At 56.1% G+C, this 17270-nt stretch overlaps 3 protein-coding genes and 1 non-coding gene across 5 annotated transcripts; 2 read left to right on the top strand and 2 right to left on the bottom strand.

Moving 5' to 3' along the window:
* Positions 1-491: 491 nt before the first annotated feature.
* Positions 492-8759, bottom strand: xpot (exportin, tRNA (nuclear export receptor for tRNAs)). The gene is made up of 25 exons (XM_058067421.1): positions 8592-8759; positions 7814-7967; positions 7662-7744; positions 7539-7595; positions 7413-7482; positions 7117-7335; positions 6761-6945; positions 6523-6691; positions 6223-6459; positions 6110-6148; positions 5909-5971; positions 5680-5804; positions 5469-5613; positions 5274-5393; positions 5093-5187; positions 4952-5021; positions 4644-4882; positions 4275-4560; positions 3658-3847; positions 3460-3576; positions 3265-3380; positions 3148-3195; positions 2995-3066; positions 2865-2921; positions 492-1473 (listed from the first exon to the last, which is right to left on the bottom strand). The coding sequence occupies exons 2-25, from the start codon at positions 7898-7900 to the stop codon at positions 1447-1449; spliced, it is 2916 nt and encodes a 971-aa protein (XP_057923404.1). The 5' UTR covers positions 7901-7967; positions 8592-8759; the 3' UTR covers positions 492-1446.
* A 193-nt stretch (positions 8760-8952) lies between these two features.
* Positions 8953-10521, top strand: rpl18a (ribosomal protein L18a). Of its 2 annotated transcripts, none has more exons than XM_058067497.1 (5): positions 8953-9067; positions 9772-9951; positions 10016-10145; positions 10216-10325; positions 10394-10521. In XM_058067497.1, exons 1-5 carry the CDS (start codon positions 9050-9052, stop codon positions 10484-10486), a joined length of 531 nt encoding a protein of 176 aa, XP_057923480.1. In that variant the 5' UTR covers positions 8953-9049; the 3' UTR covers positions 10487-10521. The 2 variants fall into 2 exon arrangements, with proteins under 2 accessions (XP_057923480.1, XP_057923481.1); XM_058067498.1 differs by having other exon boundaries at positions 9045-9188.
* Positions 9373-13327, bottom strand: kcna1b (potassium voltage-gated channel, shaker-related subfamily, member 1b). The gene has a single exon (XM_058067474.1). It carries the CDS (start codon positions 13295-13297, stop codon positions 11831-11833), a length of 1467 nt encoding a protein of 488 aa, XP_057923457.1. The 5' UTR covers positions 13298-13327; the 3' UTR covers positions 9373-11830.
* On the top strand, positions 9565-9697 carry LOC131126995 (small nucleolar RNA SNORA68). The gene has a single exon (XR_009129483.1). It is a non-coding gene; the product is annotated as a small nucleolar RNA SNORA68 (small nucleolar RNA).
* Positions 13328-17270: the final 3943 nt, after the last annotated feature.

Below are 17270 nucleotides of genomic sequence, written 5' to 3'. Positions count from 1 at the left end.
ACACCCAGCCATGCCTGATGATTCGTCACCCGAGGCGGTCCCCCCTAGAGCCAAAAGCCCAGAGGCCAAGCAGGACTTGGATGTCCAGGAGCCCGACACCAAGGCTTTGGACTTGACTACTGACTCTTGCTCGCCGCCACCCCCGCCGCCGCCCCCACCACCTGTGTCTGAGGTCAACACAGCCAGAACTGCGAGTCCTGAAGTTAAGGTGGACAGCCAGTCCTCAGGTCCCCGGCTGCCCCACGGCCAGTCTACGCACGACAAGGTCCCCACCAAAAACAACAACTCTTTTCCAAAGACCCCGTCCGCAGAAACCCGAAGAGAATCTTGGCCAGCAAGACCCCAGCCACCTTCAGCCCAGGACAGACCCACTACCCCGCCCAAGACCCCGCTCCTAGAAGAAGAGTCCGTGCAGCAGAAGACGGTCAGCCCCAAGAGTCTGGACTCTTCGGAGGCCCCCGAGGCCACGCCCACAGGGGTCCCAGGTCACGGCAGCCTCCAAACCCAGCCGGAGCCACGAGCGCAGAGCCCGGCCCTGGAAGTTCCCGTGTCCCCGTTCCGGCCCATGTGCACAGTCCACGAGGAGCTGCTGACCCTGGTGGACGTTCTGATGGTGCAGCTGTTTGCCGGCCTGCCCAAGTCCCTCTGCCGCCTGGTCCACTCCTCCGACACCCTGGCCACCGTCCACAGGGTGTCCAAGAGGATGACGCGGGACGGAGTCCTGCTATCGTGGACCAAGTTAGGACCCTGCAAGGTCAACCAGATGGTGAAGGAGGTGATCAGGGAGCTCAAGCATGACTTTGGTTCTTCCCAGAGGCTGGTGGACGTCTTCCTGTCTGACAGGGAGAACTTTGAGAACGTCCTCTTCAAACTGCTCATGTCCAAGTTGGACAGTCTCCACCACAAGCAGGACGACACCCGAGCCAGGTTGCAGGCTGTGGGCGGGGTCTTCCTCAGCACCTTCTGCATGCGCGCCGAGAGCAGCGAGGACTGACGCGACCTTCCGTGACCTACATGACCTTCTGTGATGTCCTGCTCGAGATGAAAATAAAGTCGGGCGTGAGAAAGAGCTGACGTTTGATTTATTTACAACTTGTCAACTTTTATTGTCTCCGTTTGTCAGAGGAGAAGAAAAACTAAAGCCGGGAACGTGGGTCTCCTTGCTTCCGCCTCGTTCCTCCTGTGGAACCAAAACATCTCCATCCAGCAGCTGAGATGATTGACACATCATTTGCATATTAAATTAAAGAAAACACTAAAGTAAACAACATCAGCCCTTTTGTGTACTTTCTCCACGCTGAGCCGCGGCTCTCCAGAGTTCAAAGTTGACGTGGACAGCTCGTCCCGTGGCGGCCACCCCCGCTGGTCCCCCGCTGCTCCCCCGCCGTCCTGACCTGGCGGGGACCTGGGGGCGGTGCGAACAGCAGCTCCCATGCTAACCATCTCCTACAGCTTGGCTTGCTGGAAGAACGCCTGGGGAGGGAGGAGGGGGGGGGGAGCAAGGTCAATCTAGGGGTGTCCAAACTGCGGCACATTCTGACAATGTTACTTCAACAGGAAAAAGCAAAAGTGGGAAAGAAATCCGTGGGAAGATTGCATGCGCTGACCAAGTCCCAGAACGATGAACGGAAAACGAAACTGGAGAAACACGACAGGCTGATCCAACCTTCATGTGGGGCTCGGCGGGGTGTGGCCCCCACGTGCCTGTGTGACCTCCCTACAATGCCTGGGCATGTTCTCCTGAGGGATCTCCTCCCAGACCAGGACCAAAGCATCCACCAGCTCCTGGATTCTGTGGCGCAGCCAGGCGTTGGTGGACGGAGCAGGACATGATGTCCCAGATGTGCTCTGCTGGATTCAGGTCTGGGCAACGGGTGGGCCAGTCCATAACATGGATGCCTTGGTGTTGCAGGAAGTGCTACATGAGGTCTGGCATCGTGAGGAACCCAGGGCCAACCGCACCAGCATATGGTCTCACTAGGTCTGAGGAAGGAAGCAGAACGTTCTCCACGGCATCTCCAGACTCCGTCACGTCTGTCACATGGTCAGTGCCAACCTGCTCTCATCTGAGAAGAACACAATTTGCCGATGTTGGTGTTCTCCTGCAAGACGTGGGGGGGGGCCCTCACTCCGCCCTCGTGGAGTCTGGGTCTGACTGTTGGAGCAGACGTGCTGGAGCTCCTTTTGCAGGGCTCCTGCAGTGCTCCTCATCTCCTGATGGACCGGCCTGTCTCCTGGTAGCGCCTCCATGCTCCGTGACACAGCCGGCGTTGATGTCCCACACGGAAGGGTGGATCAGCCTGTGGTGTTTCTCCAGTTCCATTTGGACTAGAAGTCCAAATCCAGACCTCCTTGGTTGTACTCGTTGATCATCTTTGTCAGCACATCAACCATGGAAAGAAGTATTACATTCATTCAGATCTACAGCCATTTTCCAGAGCAGTGCATTATGGGAAAGATCGATCATGGAGGACAGGGGGAAGCTGAACGTGAGCGACCATGTTCTACTGTAGATGACGGCTAGAGACACCTTTCTCTGATGAAAAGTCATCTTTGTCGGCACGCCATGTCTGCTCAGACCGTCTACGAGCCGACCCCCCATGGTCTTGTCCATGATGGACAAGATGGCGGCCCCAAGAGAAGGCCTGGCCTGGCTAGAAACGTTTCATTTTATTATTTTTCCAGAATAAAATTGAATTTAAAAAAAAGACTTTAACTTTTTTGAATTCTTTGATTTTCCAATTCCAAAATGGCCGTGAGATTGTCTTGATGATTTCAGATCTTAGATATAAGTGACATGTGACATAAAGTGAATGATGTTTTGTTTAGAAGGTAGGATGGATTTAGGAAAGAAGCAGAGCAACCTTCATGTAGGTCTTGAGGACTTTGACGTCGGGCTGCTGGAGGACGTGACACAGCTCCTGGGGGAAGGAACAGGAAGCTCACACACCCGCCGTACTTAAGCCCCGCCCCCACCGTGTGAGAAAGTCTGACCTGTGCGATGTCCGGAGACACGTGGAGGGAGGGCAGGTAGTCGTGCTGCAGGAAGTGCACAAACTCCGCCCCCTGGCGTACACAGGCAGCATGTTCAAGATGGCGGTGTGTGTGTGTGTGTGTGTGCGTGTGTGTGTGTGTGTGTGTGTGTACCTGTTTGAGGTGGATGGTCTTCAGCGTGATCACAGCCTCGGACAGCGTCTGAAAGGTCACACCCACGGTGAGGGCGGAGCCTTGAAAGGACAAAAGGCGGCGACCGATGGCACTCACCAGCACGGTCTGAGCGTCGGAGAGGTCAAAGGTCGGCTTGAGGGGAGCCAGGAAGCAGGCGGGAACGATGTGCTTGTACACGAAGTCGGAGAAGCCCGGCATGCCGTCTTTCCCGCCTGTGGGCAGGATGGCAGCGTCAGTACGTGTGTGATGGCGGGGGCGGGGGTGGGGGGGTCGGCGGGGGCGGAGTCTCACCCCAAAGCTCCACCAGCTTGGCCAGGACGATGAAGCAGGTCTTCTGGGCCACGGGGTCTGGGAAGTCCACGGCGCCCTGGATGATGGTGAACACCACGCGCTCCATGTTCTCCGGCCCTGCGGGATAGGAGAAGCTCAGAACGCAGGGGGGTGGGGGGAGGAGGGCTGGGCCCCAAGGGACGGGGTCGGAGGTCTCACCCTGGTTGGCCATGACCTCGTTCATGCCGCTTCCCGCGATGGTCTGGATGAAGGAGAAGTAGCTCCTGCGCAGCATCTGCTTCTCCAGGGCGGCGGCCTGGTCGTTGTCCTCGGCTGGACGCCCCAGCACCTCAAAGATGGCCAGCACCAGCGGCATGAACACCTGCTGCAGGAAGGGAGACACCTGCCGCTGCCGTGGCAACCGCACACACACGCACACACACACACACACACAGTTTCAAAACGTGCCTTTTTTCCATTCATATTCCAACCTTCTTTCATCTTCTTCTTCTTCACTTTTCCCTAATTCGGATATTTTCCCCCAACTTTGTCCCCTTCATATCTTTATTCTCCTAACGTTGCAACGTCTCCCACTAGTTGAGGTGCCGTCCCCCCGCTATGTGGACCTTGGCGTCGGACCACGACCTTCCCCAACTGGAAAAGCATGTTGTTCCTTCAAGATGGCAGCTTGATGCTACGAAGCCCACGTGACCTTTCCCCCTCCTTGCTGCAACATTCCAGCTTTTCTCCTGGGGGGGTTTATCTCCCGACGTAGAAATTCCCACCACCGCCATATTCCCAGCAGCCAATTCCAGCAGCAGAGCTTTGCTTCCTACCTTGAACTTGGCGGTGATCTGGCTGATGAGCGGGATGAACTCCTGCAGGTCTTTGGCCTCGCAGTCCTTCAGCATGTGTTCGGAGGCGGCGGGGATGAAGGGCAGCACCTCCTCCTCCAAGCAGATGATCATGCGGTGCAGGAAGGAGCGCACGCAGCCGCGCAGCACCCCCCGCTGGACGGGGCAGCCCAGTGCGGGCAGGAAGGTGTGCAGGCAGTCCCTGTAGACCTCCGTGCAGCCGCACTGCTTCACCGTCTGCTTGTTGCTGAAGGCCTTGCTGGTGCGACTGCAAAGGGGGGGCGGGGGCGGGGGGTTGAGTTTCCGTGCGGGGAAGAGCGACCGCACGCGGCGTCAAGCGAGCCGGCTCACCTGGCGAAGCCGACGGCGTGGCTCAGGCAGTCGGCCACGGCGGCCTGCGTCTCCTCGTCCGTCTCCAGAGGGAGCTTGGCGAGCAGCAAGCGGAAGGCGTCCATCAGCGGCGCCAGCAGGCCCCTCATCAGCGCCTGCTTCCTCTCCACCGGGCTCTCGCCGCTCACGATCAGCACGCCGGCCGACTCGAACATGAAGAGCTGGTCGTCGTTGGTCAGCAGCGCCGGGAAGCCGTTCTCCTGTGGGGATAAAGACGCTAGCTAGCGGGGTGCCACCGGGCCCGGGGTCTTCCTGGGGTGCTCACGTACGGGAGGCGCCAGCTCCAGCAGGTCCTGGATCCGGGTCAGGATGTCCTCGATGAAGGCCGTCATGTGTTTGCTGCGTCAGGGAGACGTGGTACTGCAATACTACCTGTGTGTACTATGGTGGTACTATGACTTGATACTCACTGGAGCGTTTTGATGAAGCGGGAGAAAAGGTACGCCACCCGACTGCGGACTTTGGGACTGCTGTGTCTCAGTCCTCTGTGGTCCAGGAAAGCCATCTGAGGCACGCCCACACACACACACACACACACATTGAAAGGGGGGGGGGGGGGTGATGACATCATCCGAGTCAGCTGACGCTTACCAAGACGTTGGGAATGTGCTGCGGCTCCACGATGAAGAACTTATCGTATCGGACGACCGTTTCAAAGAATTCCAGCGAGACGGACGTGTGCTGGTAGCCGCTGACGCCGCACGTCACCAGCTGCTCGCGGGAGACAAAACACCGTTAGACGCGCCACGCCACTCCCACGCCAGGAGTCGAGGCGACGCGACCGACCGTCCTCATCATGTCCTGCAGGGCGCCCGTCTTCACCGCGTCCCCGGAGAAGTGAGCGCCGTGGGACGCGGGCAGCGCCTCGCCCAGCATGTACAGCAGACGCACCGCCACCTCCACCTCCATGAAGGCCGCGCTCTGCCAGTTCCTGAAAGACAAGACCAATCAGAGCGGGCTCGGCGAGCGCCTCGGGGCCAGGTGGGCGGGGCCTCACTGCATGGTGCTGGTGAAGACTCGGCGGACGGCCTCCAGCAGCAGTTCGGGGGACACCTGGGCCAGACGGTCCAGCAGCATCTTCAGCTGCTTCCTGTACTCCACAAACATGGCTTCATCCTCGCCCTGACGCACACAGCCGCCACGCCGTCAACTCGCCACGCCGTCAACTCGCCACGCCGTCAACTCGCCACGCCCAGCCGCCCGCACGCCCGCCACCGTGCACCTACCTCGTTCTCAAAGTTGTATTCGTCGTCGTACGTCAGCTTCTTCATGACCGCCAGCATGATGGCCTGATGAGCACAACGCCGCTTTAGTGCCACTCCAGTGCCACTCCAGTGCCACTCCAGTGCCACTCCAGTGCCACTCCAGTGCCACTCCAGTGCCACTCCAGTGCCGCCATTGGCTCGCTCTCACGTGCGCACACTCACCTCCACGTTGCTGTTCTGCCGCTCGGTGAGTTGAGGGAGCTGCGGAAGCAAAGAAGAAGATGAGCAGGAAGTGGCGCGAGGAGGGGGCGGGGCCAAGAGCGGAGGCGCCGTGCCTGTTTGAGGACGTGCAGGTAGTCGTAGCAGAAGCCCACCACGTTGGCCGAGATGTCGTCGTCCTGGTGGACCAGCAGCTGCAGCATCGGCGTCACCTTGGCCTCCATGGCGTGGAGCGTGTCGGCGGCGTCTTTGACACTTCCCGCCTTGACCAGCTTGGTCCAGCTCAAGACCAGACTCTGGCCCATGCCGTTGACCAGACGCGAGAACTTGGCCAGGAAGTCCACGTCTTCCTCCTGGTGGCGATGAGGAGCGGCGTGGGAAGGTGCGCTCGGGCGGCTCCGTGGCGGGAAACTCACCTGGTCCATGTTGAAGAATCCTGCGGACTGCAGGACTTGGCACAGAGACTCCACCAGCTTGGTCTTGTCCACGGGGTCCATGCCCTTGTTGACGATCTCCAGCAGACAGTCGCAGGCTTCCTCCCGCAGCTCCTCCACCGACATGTGGCTCAGCAGCAGGTTGACGAACCTGCCGAGACCACAACAGACCGCTACGGACCGGAGCTCGCGAGCGGGCGTGACGTCCGAGGCCACTGACCGCTCGTTGGCGATGAGGCTGAGCTCGATCCAGGACACGTAGGCCCCCACCACCTCCAGACACTGGCAGGTCAGCTCGGGGTGGCTCCTCTGATACGTCTGCAGGATCTGGAACCAGGACTCCACCAGGCTGGGGATGCACTGCTCACGCATGCCGTCTTTGATCAATGTGTTCCTGCGGGTCTCCTGGACAAAAACACACACTTTTAACTTCCTGTCTGCTAAGGCGGGGGGGTCCACACCGCAGCCCGGGGGGGCTTTTTTACTGGCACACGCATCTGTAACACGCAGGGTATTAAATAATAAAGTCATAACATAATGGGAGGGACTGTTGGGGGGTGGGGGGGCGGTCAGTACCTCGGGGGCGTGCAGGATGTCTCGGTCCACCACCTCGGCATCGATGGCCATGAGAGTCCTCAGGTAGATGTCCAAGCCGTGGGGGTTGTCGCCCACCAGGGCCAGGATGTCAAAGAAGAACTTGGGCCACAGGGTCAGGTACTCGGTGATGAAGGTGAGAGCGAAGACCTGGGCAGCTTTGTTCCTGATGAACACCTTCTCAGGCTGACTGCTCATCAGCTGTGGAGACACCAGGCTAATCAACGCCACGTCTTCACCATGCCCCCCACCCACCCAGCCACCCCCCCACCACTAACCTGCATCTGCAGCCACTTCATCAGCGTCTCCCTGATGAGCTGCTGCTGGGGGCCGCTCAGCCCGCCGTGTCTGCAAGGCCACGTGTCAATCATTGGGCACCACACGCAACAGCCAACCAGGCTTACCTGAACTTGATCTGATGCTCCAACACTTGGAAGCAAAAGAACTTCACGTGGTCATCACTGGACACAAAGACAGCGTGTGAGGTCACGGTCACATGACACACATGTGCACACACACACACACACCTGTAGAGGCCTTTGGCGAGCGCCTGTGCACACACCTCCCAGGCATCCTGCGACTCCTTCAGCTGCTCAAAGTACGCCATGGCCTGAGGGACACACGCCACATGTACACGCCCGTGACATTATGGAAGACCCCCCCCCACGCAGATTCTCACCCTCTGCCTGTAGCGGGCATCGGCGTTCGGGTTGAGCCCCAGCAGGGCCTGCTCGTCCATGACTGCAGCAACAGACTGGCAGGCCATTCGTGGGTTAGCTTTGCTCCACGCTCTCCGTGCTCCTCTCTGCCCACCTCACCTGGCTTCCTCTCATCTGGCACACATCATCATCATCAGTGTCACATGACCCGCATCACACTTCCATCCACACTGCACAACGTCCAACATCAGACAGGGGAGTTTGTCTTGCTTGGTTCCTCAGTCAATCAACAAGTGGACTCTGGGGGGAGTGTTTGCTAGCATTAGCATTGGAGTGCCACCACCAAAAGAGAGTAAGAGAAAAACACATATATATAATTATATATAATATCAGGAATAAAGCCATGATATGAAGAGATAAAACTACAACAGCTGGGAAAAGGCTGACGTTTCAAATCAGTTTGGTGTCAAATGAAAACTCTTTCAGCCCGGATGTGTTGATGTAAACACGTTGAGTGCACGCGTCAATCAAACATGCTAACGAGAGGAGCTAGCTTGCTAACATGAGCTGGCATTAGCGTCGGAGTCCCCCCCCCCCCCAAGCCCCCCACCCTCACGGGTCATCAGCGTCGTGACACGCAAACTAACCGAAGGCGTCGGTCAATTTTGTTGTTTCATCAAAACCCAGACGAGCGTCCCCCCCGTCCATCAATCACATCATCGCCAAAGCACGACGCCCGCTCGGCGTCCCGCCGGGAAAGACGGCGGGACGCCGAGGGGGTCGTCCGGTGAGGCTCACCTTATTTTGACCACAGTCCGTCCACGGTGGTCCCCGTCCCCCCAGAGTTCGACCAGTCTGAGGAACGCAGCGACGTCTAGAAAGCGTCACAAGTCACTCGCACGAGAGGCTGTGCGGCGTGTCTCTTCAGTTCGCTTCCGGTTCCTTGACCCGGATGTACTTTAACGGCAGAGCCCAGACGCTGAAAATATTTACTTCGACACGCGAGTGTTTGGTAAGCGTTACAAAATGTAGACATAGACGTCGACAGAATATATTATCTTAAAGGCTATCACAAAAAAAATAATTTATTTCATATTTAAATTCATTTATTTCTCAAACTCAAATAAAAGCAACTTGAAAGCATTTGTTTTGTGTTGGCGGTGTTCGACCGGAAGTCCCTCCCCTGGTCGTCCATTTGACATGCGCAGTCTCCGCCCTCTGACTTCCTCTTTTACTGTGGCTGAGCGACAGACACCATGAAGGCGTCCGGCACTGTACGTAAAATGTCCCGTTTACACTCACAAAAAGACAAAAGGACAATCCCGCGTGTGTAGATATCGACCTATAACGACGTACGCATCCCGTTGTCGCGTGGATGTGTGTGCAAGCCTCGTTGTAAGTCGATTGATTTCACGTTTTTCGCTCCGGTGTCTTTTTTGAGGGGTTTCCAACATGGCGGCTGTGGCGCCATGTGGATGACGACGACGCGAAATGGGACCATGTAGCGAAACGAAGACAAAACGTTAAGCTGCGCTCTTGTTTGTGTTGCTTAAACGTATTGTCTGGTTTGCGTTTGGGACGGATAATTAGTTCTTGTTCGAGCGGCGTGCCGGCGGAATGCTAGACTAGCTAATGCTAACAGCTAACGCGGAATATTAGCGTGACATGAAAGCCGTGCCTAGAGTGTTGGACTCGAACCTGCCTTCATGTTCATCTGTGTCGAACCGATTTGAGTCCCGTACGTTAATGTAAATGTGAATGTATGAGACTGTTTGCACCCAGACCCAAAGGTCACATGATCCCGATGGTGTGATTTTGCCTGGTGTGCAGAAAGCAAACGTCATCCTTGTCGCCTTTCTCTGATGCTGCAGTGCCGGTGAAAGTGAATTCAAGGACGGACATGTTTACATCTGATCTGGAAGCGTTGCCCGTTGCAGATACTCACTAGGATGTTCACGTTAACTTGTCGTGTGCGCAGCTCCGAGAGTACAAGGTCATCGGGCGTCTGCTGCCCTCTGCCAAGAACCCGTCCCCCCCTCTGTACCGCATGAGGATCTTCGCCCCCAACCATGTGGTGGCCAAGTCTCGTTTCTGGTACTTTGTGTCCCAGTTGAGGAAGATGAAGAAGGCGTCGGGCGAGACGGTCTACTGCGGACTGGTACGAGGCTGGCGGCGTCGACCTTTGCCCTCGATAAACGTGTATTCACACCGGCTGTGTTCAGGTCCACGAGAAGACCCCCCTGAAGGTGAAGAACTTCGGCATCTGGCTGCGCTACGACTCTCGCAGCGGCACTCACAACATGTACCGAGAGTACCGCGACCTGACCACCTCCGGAGCCGTCACGCAGTGCTGTGAGTCGCCTTCGGCGTGGCCGTACGTAGCGTATGTCGTGCGTGTGTTGAACGAGGCGTGTCCTTGCAGACCGGGACATGGGAGCCCGCCACCGCGCCCGCGCCCACTCCATCCAGATCATGAAGGTGCAGGTCATCGCTGCCAACAAGTGTCGCAGACCGGCCATCAAGCAGTTCCACGTGAGTTTTGTCTTCCCGTTTGCCCCCTCACCCAAAACTGAAGCTGACTCCACCCCCTCCTCCCGCAGGACTCCAAGATCAAATTCCCGCTGCCTCACCGGGTCCTGCGCCGCCAGCACAAGCCTCGCTTCACCACCAAGAGACCAAACACCTTCTTCTAAACGTGTGGCAAATAAAGTTTTCTTGTGGAATCAAACGTGGCTTTTTCTGGACTTGCTAGCGTGCTAGCATCAATAGCATCCATAGCATCACAGAACACAACAGCAGTCAAAACATGAGTGGGATGGAAAGGACATTATTTCCCACACGGCTGTAAAACTTAGTTGCCCTAAAATACTAAAATGTTTCGTGTTGTAGTCAAGTATTGTTTTTGTATCATTTAGTGTTTGGGTCGTGACTGCAGCTGCTCAGAGCGCCCACACGATGGCAGCGTTCAGCAGCTTGTGGCTGTTGGTTTCTACTGCCCTCTGGTGGGCGATCATGGAATCAGCTGGCGTGATCGTGTCCGATCATATGGAGGAATACAGTAGTTCCACTGGCCGCCATTTTGCTTTTTTTACTTCACATTTCAAACAGTTGGTCATGTGACTTTGAAGCTGTCGGTGATTCCTGAGTCATGTACCCCCCCCCCAGCACTTTCCATGTGGCAGAATAGGACATCACGTGGTGATTTTTTTGGGGGGGGTTGGCATAGGGACACGCCCCCTTTCTCACCAATGATTCAGCCGTAACGTGCACGTGCGCTATGTCCTAGCTTGTGGCTAAAGCTAACGCTACCAAGAGGAGAGCAGTGATTGGTGAAGGTCGATGGTTCCAGCGCCCGTGAATAATTGATCTGAAGGTGGTGTCACATGACCAGGCGACTCGGGTCAACTTGCGACTCGGGTCAACTTGCTCGTCTCCCGCCAGTGACGGAGGTCGTGGCGACCTCTGAGGGAGCTGCTCGGAGCACGGGAACTATTTTGGACCTCCTTGCACGTGCGCGACCACCAAGTAAAAAAAAAAAAAGAAAGTTTATTGAAAGTGCGGCTATGAGTGGTGAACGCTAAACACGCATGGTATTCTGGGAGGTTAACTACATCATCGCCATGGTAACACAGCAGACACAAGAAAAACATCAACGCCACTTTTACCCGGGTCAACATGCCAAACGTCTGTCATGCAAAAGGTCACGTGAGGATGCGGAGGTCACGGTCGTCATCATCGTCATCATCGTCATCGTGAAGGCACTTGGCGGTGGGGGAGGGGTGAAGGCACTAAACGCCGCCCTCACGGCGACCCCTGACACACGTGCACGCAGGAAGCGATGAAAGGAGGCAGCATGCTGAAGGGGAGGGGTCTCGGCGGCCACGCCTCCTCCAAATGTCAACAAGGAGTTCCCAGGACCTAAAAACAAGCCGGGACAGAATTCCAGCGCGGTCGTCTTTTATTCCAGGAAGTCTGAAAATAGAACATCTCGTCAACACGGCAAGGAGGCCAGCTGGCGTTGCCGTGACAACAGCGCGTCACACGTCCGTCAGAAGCTTGGCGCCGTCCACGCAGTTGCGGCTGGGCGGCGTGCAGTTGGCGCCGCGCAGGTTGGCCTCGCGCAGGTTGTCGATGCTGTTGTCGGCGTACTCGGACTTGCTGAGCAGCGAGGAGGCGTCGTCCGGCGCCAGGTTCTGCTGGCTGACGTGGAGCAGCTGGGCCTGCTCCTCGCCGTCCGTCTCGCGGTGGTAGAAGTAGTTGAAGTTGGACACGATGACGGGCACGGGCAGGGCGATGGTCAGCACGCCGGCGATGGCGCACAGCGAGCCCACGATCTTTCCCCCGATGGTCACCGGGTACATGTCGCCGTAGCCCACCGTCGTCATGGAGACCACGGCCCACCAGAAGGCGTCCGGGATGCTGGAGAAGTGCGACTCGGGCTCCTCGGCCTCGGCGAAGTAGACGGCGCTGGAGAAGAGGATGACGCCGATGAAGAGGAAGAAGATGAGCAGGCCCAGCTCGCGCATGCTGGCCTTGAGGGTCTGGCCCAGGATCTGCAGACCCTTGGAGTGGCGGGACAGCTTGAAGATGCGGAAGACGCGCACCAGGCGGATGACGCGCAGGATGGCCAGCGAGGTGGCCTGCTCGCCGCCGCCGCCGCCTCCGCCGCCCCCGCCACCTTTGCCCTCCTTGTCGTCCGGGTCGTCGGCCAGCTCGGTTCCGAGCGTGATGAAGTAGGGGATGATGGCCACCACGTCGATGGAGTTCATCATGTTCCGGAAGAAGGCCATCTTGCTCGGGCAGGCGAAGAAGCGCACCAGGAGTTCGAAGGAGAACCAGATGATGCACAGCGTCTCCACCATGAAGAACGGGTCGGTCAGCACGTCGCTCCGGTGGGCGCCGGTTCCGTTCCCCGCCGCCCGCCGTCGCTCGCCCGCGTCCTCCTTGAGCTCGGGCAGCGTCTCCAGGCAGAAGATGACGATGGAGATGAGGATGACCATCACGGACACGATGGCGATGCCCCGCGCCGGACCCGAACTCTCCGGGTGCTCGAAGAGGAGCCAGACCTGCCGCTGGAACTCCTTGTCCGGCAGGGGGCGCTCCTCCTCGCGGATGAAGCCCTCGTCCTCTCGGAACTTCTCCATGGCCTCGGCCCCCAGCTCGTAGAACTTGATCTCCTCGGAGAACATGTCCAGCGGGACGTTGACGGGCCGCCTGAGCCGGCCTCCGGACTGGTAGTAGTACAAGATGGCGTCGAAGCTGGGCCGGTTGCGGTTGAAGAAGTACTCGTTCCGCAGCGGGTCAAAGTACCGCATCCTCTTCTTGGGGTTCCCCAGGAGCGTGTCCGGGAAGTGCGCCAAGGTCTTCAGCTGCGTCTCGAAGCGAAGACCCGACACGTTGATGACCACGCGCTCGCAGCACTCGTGCGCGTCGCACTCGTCGTCCTGCAGGTGACCCGGCAGGGTGGCGCCCTCGTCCACGTGGTCCGCGGACACCACCGTCATGCTTGGGGGGGGGGGGGGGGGGGGGGAGGACAGGAAGCGCGAGGTCGGAGCAGCGGGCTCTTAGTGAGCCTCCATCATCATCATCATCATCATCTTCATCACCTGCAGGAGACAGACATCTCAATGCGTCCTTTGCCGTCACTCAAACGTTCACTCGCGCTCGCGCTCGTGCTCGCGCTCCACGTCGTCACGGTGTCGTTTTCCCGCTCTCACGAGCTCGCCGGACCCGCGCACGACCGGGCCGAGTTCCGCCAACCAGCGGCTGACAAACATGCTGGCCATCACGCGCACGGAGCCCGCAGCGCCATCTTCCTCCTCCTCCTCTTCCTCCTCTTCCTCGGCTCGGCGGTCTTTGTGGATCAGAACCGTGAGAAGATCCGGCAGCGGAGCGCGGGTCCGTGCACGCTCATCGGAAGCATATTGTCGCGTGGAGGAGGGCGGGGCTAAGTGCTGGGGTACGACGCATTGCAGACTCACTTTTGGCGCCACAGTGAGAGAGTCCACGGACCGATCTGAGACCAGCAGCGGGAAGATTCCGGTGTTGCCATGGCGACTGTCTCACACAAGGAAGGGCCAATGACAGGCCGTCAGCCGGGAGTTTAGAGTTGAGGTGACCTCTAACCCGAGAGGAGAGGATGGCTGCCAAATGTCAGCCCCCCCCACCCCCAAAAGGAAGACATGGCGGGCGGCAGCTGCGCCCCCCCCAATTCATAAAGGCTCCTTATGTAACGCCGCCCCACACTATTTTTAGGCACAGTAGCATGCGTCCCCTTCCAGACGGCCACGAGCCATTATTAGCGTCACGTGACGGCCACAGACGGGAGGGCACCCCGCGTCAAGATGGCGGCCACCGACCTGCTTGCGACATCAGGTTTTAACGTTTGGACCCATGATCACGGGACTTGCCCAAAACATTTTCCTTCCAAAATGAAAGCTTTTCAAGCATAAACATAAACATAAACATAAACATATACTGGGAAGACGCATCGTAAGGTGTGTAGTACTCACCGTGGCCACCGGGGGTCACTGATGAACAGGAGGCCCCATGTTGGGTCATATATGTGCTGTAGAGCTGTGACCGTGCTAGGCATGACAATGGCGTGTGGTGTCGAGTTGCGTGCGTATAAAATATTCACCTCGTGCAGGCTGGAAGACGACACGCAGGATCAGGAGCTCAACCTCTGCGACCTCTGACCCCACATGCTCCCGGTGCGGTTCCGTCGGGCTCGTGTTGAAGGAAGCGTGACGACAGGAAGGTGGACAGGAAGTACAGCGTCACCTGCCGGCCCCCGGCCCCACCACCGCCAGTCATGTGGGCGGGCGTTGCCGTGGCAACAAGAGGGCTCGCAACTGCGGCGCATCACGTGACCGCGTGTGTGATCTCCTCCATGGGACAGACAGCCCAGTGAAGCCCAGGAAGGTCACAGGTCGTCATTCTGGACTTCCTGTGTGCTGAAGTCTTCCTGAGGGCCTTCGTGCGTGTGCTCTGGAGGCGGGTGGGGAGGGGGCGGGAGGAAGGGAGGGGGGGGGGGGGGACTCCTGCGCTCACATTTTCCACTCCGCCGCTCATCCGGCACACACGCACCGGGTGCTAAGCTAACGCTAAACACTCCCGGGGCTCCTCCAACGCTCGCCGTCTGGAAGCGCTGTCGTCTCTTGGGGTCACATGACTCAGCCGCTGTACATCCGGGGTGGGGGTTGGGGGCCTTGAAACGCCGTGGCTGACACGCACGTCGCTGTTGCTTTAAGAGCATGCATGTGATGCCTTCGTTTGATGACAATGAGACGGGAAGCGAACACGTGAACACTTGAAGCGCGTCCTTCACGTGCACGCACACACGCACACACACCTGATTGTGTGTGGCGGTTGTTAGTGGTTACCTGTCGCCATGGTAACCGCCTCCATCCTTGCCGGCGGCGGCGATGAGTACATCTCTCCGCGGCTCCCACGCACACGCGCAAGCACGCAGGTCCACCTGGCAGACAAGAAAGAGGGAAGGAAGAAACAACCAGGCTCCGCCCCCGTGCTCGTGTCCCAATATGGCTGCCTCGCTTGAGGAACTTTGTGATGACATCACGTTGAGTGTGTGTGAAGCTCTGATTTCTGACTGGACCTGAACTCACCGCCTGTCAGCCCGCATTAAGGCGCGTTTGTGTCAGGCCGCCCCTGGGGGAGGAGGACGCTGCACTTTTGAAGGAAGTCCGTTTGATGGCGGACTCCTTTGTGTCAGCCGACCCCCGTGTTGTTGTTTACAGCCCCGCTCCCGCTTAATCCACGCCATGGTCACGCCACGCCTCCCTGACGGGACCAAAGGATGGAATGGATGCAGCACTCCTGCTTTCTTCTCCTAATCCCACCGCGGGCCAAGACACTAACCTTTTAAATGGGTCAGTGTGTGTGTGTGTGTGTGTGTGTGTGTTTCCCCAGGGGGCCCACCCGCCAAGCAGCACAAAGACCACTCATGGGCGAGTGCATCACGTATATACGTGACACATATTCATATACACATACTATATACCATGTGTATATATACAGTACATACCGTATATACATACTATACACATAATCAGTATGGAATTATATTTTTTTTAATCAAAAGGATAAAAATAAGAATATGAATAATGTGAATAATAATTATGTATTAAATAAATCAATAATAATTGAATAATAATAATTTAATAAATAAATAAAAATGTATACTGTGTAAAGAAAAGAAAGGGAGGCATTTAAAAAGTAATTATATCATCATATCAAATATTATTATATTAATAATGACATACTGCACAGGAAAACATAGAAATATATCATCAATAAACATAAAACAGGAATAAATGATCAAGTAAGTTTCAACCATTGTGGACATGAAAGACATAAATACGTAGATATTAATAGAATAAATAATGTATGTAATGTCTAAATAAAAGTAAATATCAATAAACATCTTGAGAATTAATTGAAATAAACAAGAGAATTTGAACCCCCAACCAGCTGTATTAATATACACTAAACAAATATTGGACCAGATCAACCTCATTAGACTTGGATGGAATATACTTGGTGGCAATTGGTGTGTACTTGTATGTCATTAAGGTAGAGTGCAGTAAAACTACACATTGGTGTGTACTTGTATGTCATTAAGGTATAGTGCAGTAAAAGTACACATTGGTGTGTACTTGTATGTCATTAAGGTATAGTGCAGTAAAAGTACACATTGGTGTGTACTTGTATGTCATTAAGGTAGAGTGCAGTAAAAGTACACATTGGTGTGTACTTGTATGTCATTAAGGTATAGTGCAGTAAAAGTACACATTGGTGTGTACTTGTATGTCATGAGGGTACAGTGCAGTAAAAGTACACATTGGTGTGTACCGTGTATGTCACGAAGGTAGAGTGCAGTAAAAGTACATATTGGTGTGTACTTGTATGTCACGAAGGTAGAGTGCAGTAAAAGTACACACTAGCGCGTACCGTGTATGTCAGGAAGGTAGAGTGCAGTAAAAGTACATATTGGTGTGTACCGTGTATGTCAGGAAGGTAGAGTGCAGTAAAAGTACACATTGATGTGTACGGTGTATGTCAGGAAGGTAGAGTGCAGTAAAAGTACACGCTAGCGTGTACCGTGTATGTCAGGAAGGTAGAGTGCAGTAAAAGTACACGTTGGTGTGTACGGTGTATGTCAGGAAGGTAGAGTGCAGTAAAAGTACACGCTAGCGTGTACGGTGTATGTCAGGAAGGTAGAGTGCAGTAAAAGTACACGCTAGCGTGTACGGTGTATGTGAGGAAGGTAGAGTGCAGTAAAAGTACACGCTAGCGTGTACGGTGTATGTGAGGAAGGTAGAGTGCAGTAAAAGTACACGCTAGCGTGTACGGTGTATGTGAGGAAGGTAGAGTGCAGTAAAAGTACACGCTAGCGTGTACGGTGTATGTCAGGAAGGTAGAGTGCAGTAAAAGTACACGTTGGTGTGTACGGTG

The sequence above is a fragment of the Doryrhamphus excisus genome, chromosome 3 (assembly GCF_030265055.1).
Source record: "Doryrhamphus excisus isolate RoL2022-K1 chromosome 3, RoL_Dexc_1.0, whole genome shotgun sequence".
NCBI lineage: Eukaryota > Metazoa > Chordata > Actinopteri > Syngnathiformes > Syngnathidae > Doryrhamphus > Doryrhamphus excisus.
The sequence above is the reverse complement of the archived record's forward strand: the minus strand, read 5'-3'. Positions and strand labels throughout refer to the sequence as shown.

Bases quoted from the DNA above. Each gene is read 5' to 3' on its own strand.
- xpot (XM_058067421.1), bottom strand. From the start codon at position 7,900: ATGGCCTGCCAGTCTGTTGCTGCAGTCATGGACGAGCAGGCCCTGCTG. The intron at 7,745-7,813 runs GTGAGAATCTGC...TGTGTCCCTCAG, and splicing joins ATGCCCGCTACAGGCAGAGG to GCCATGGCGTACTTTGAGCA. The intron at 3,067-3,147 runs GTACACACACAC...TGTGTACGCCAG, and splicing joins AGACCATCCACCTCAAACAG to GGGGCGGAGTTTGTGCACTT.
- rpl18a (XM_058067497.1), top strand. The intron at 9,952-10,015 runs GTACGAGGCTGG...GGCTGTGTTCAG, and splicing joins AGACGGTCTACTGCGGACTG to GTCCACGAGAAGACCCCCCT. The intron at 10,146-10,215 runs GTGAGTCGCCTT...GTGTCCTTGCAG, and splicing joins CGGAGCCGTCACGCAGTGCT to ACCGGGACATGGGAGCCCGC.
- kcna1b (XM_058067474.1), bottom strand. From the start codon at position 13,297: ATGACGGTGGTGTCCGCGGACCACGTGGACGAGGGCGCCACCCTGCCG.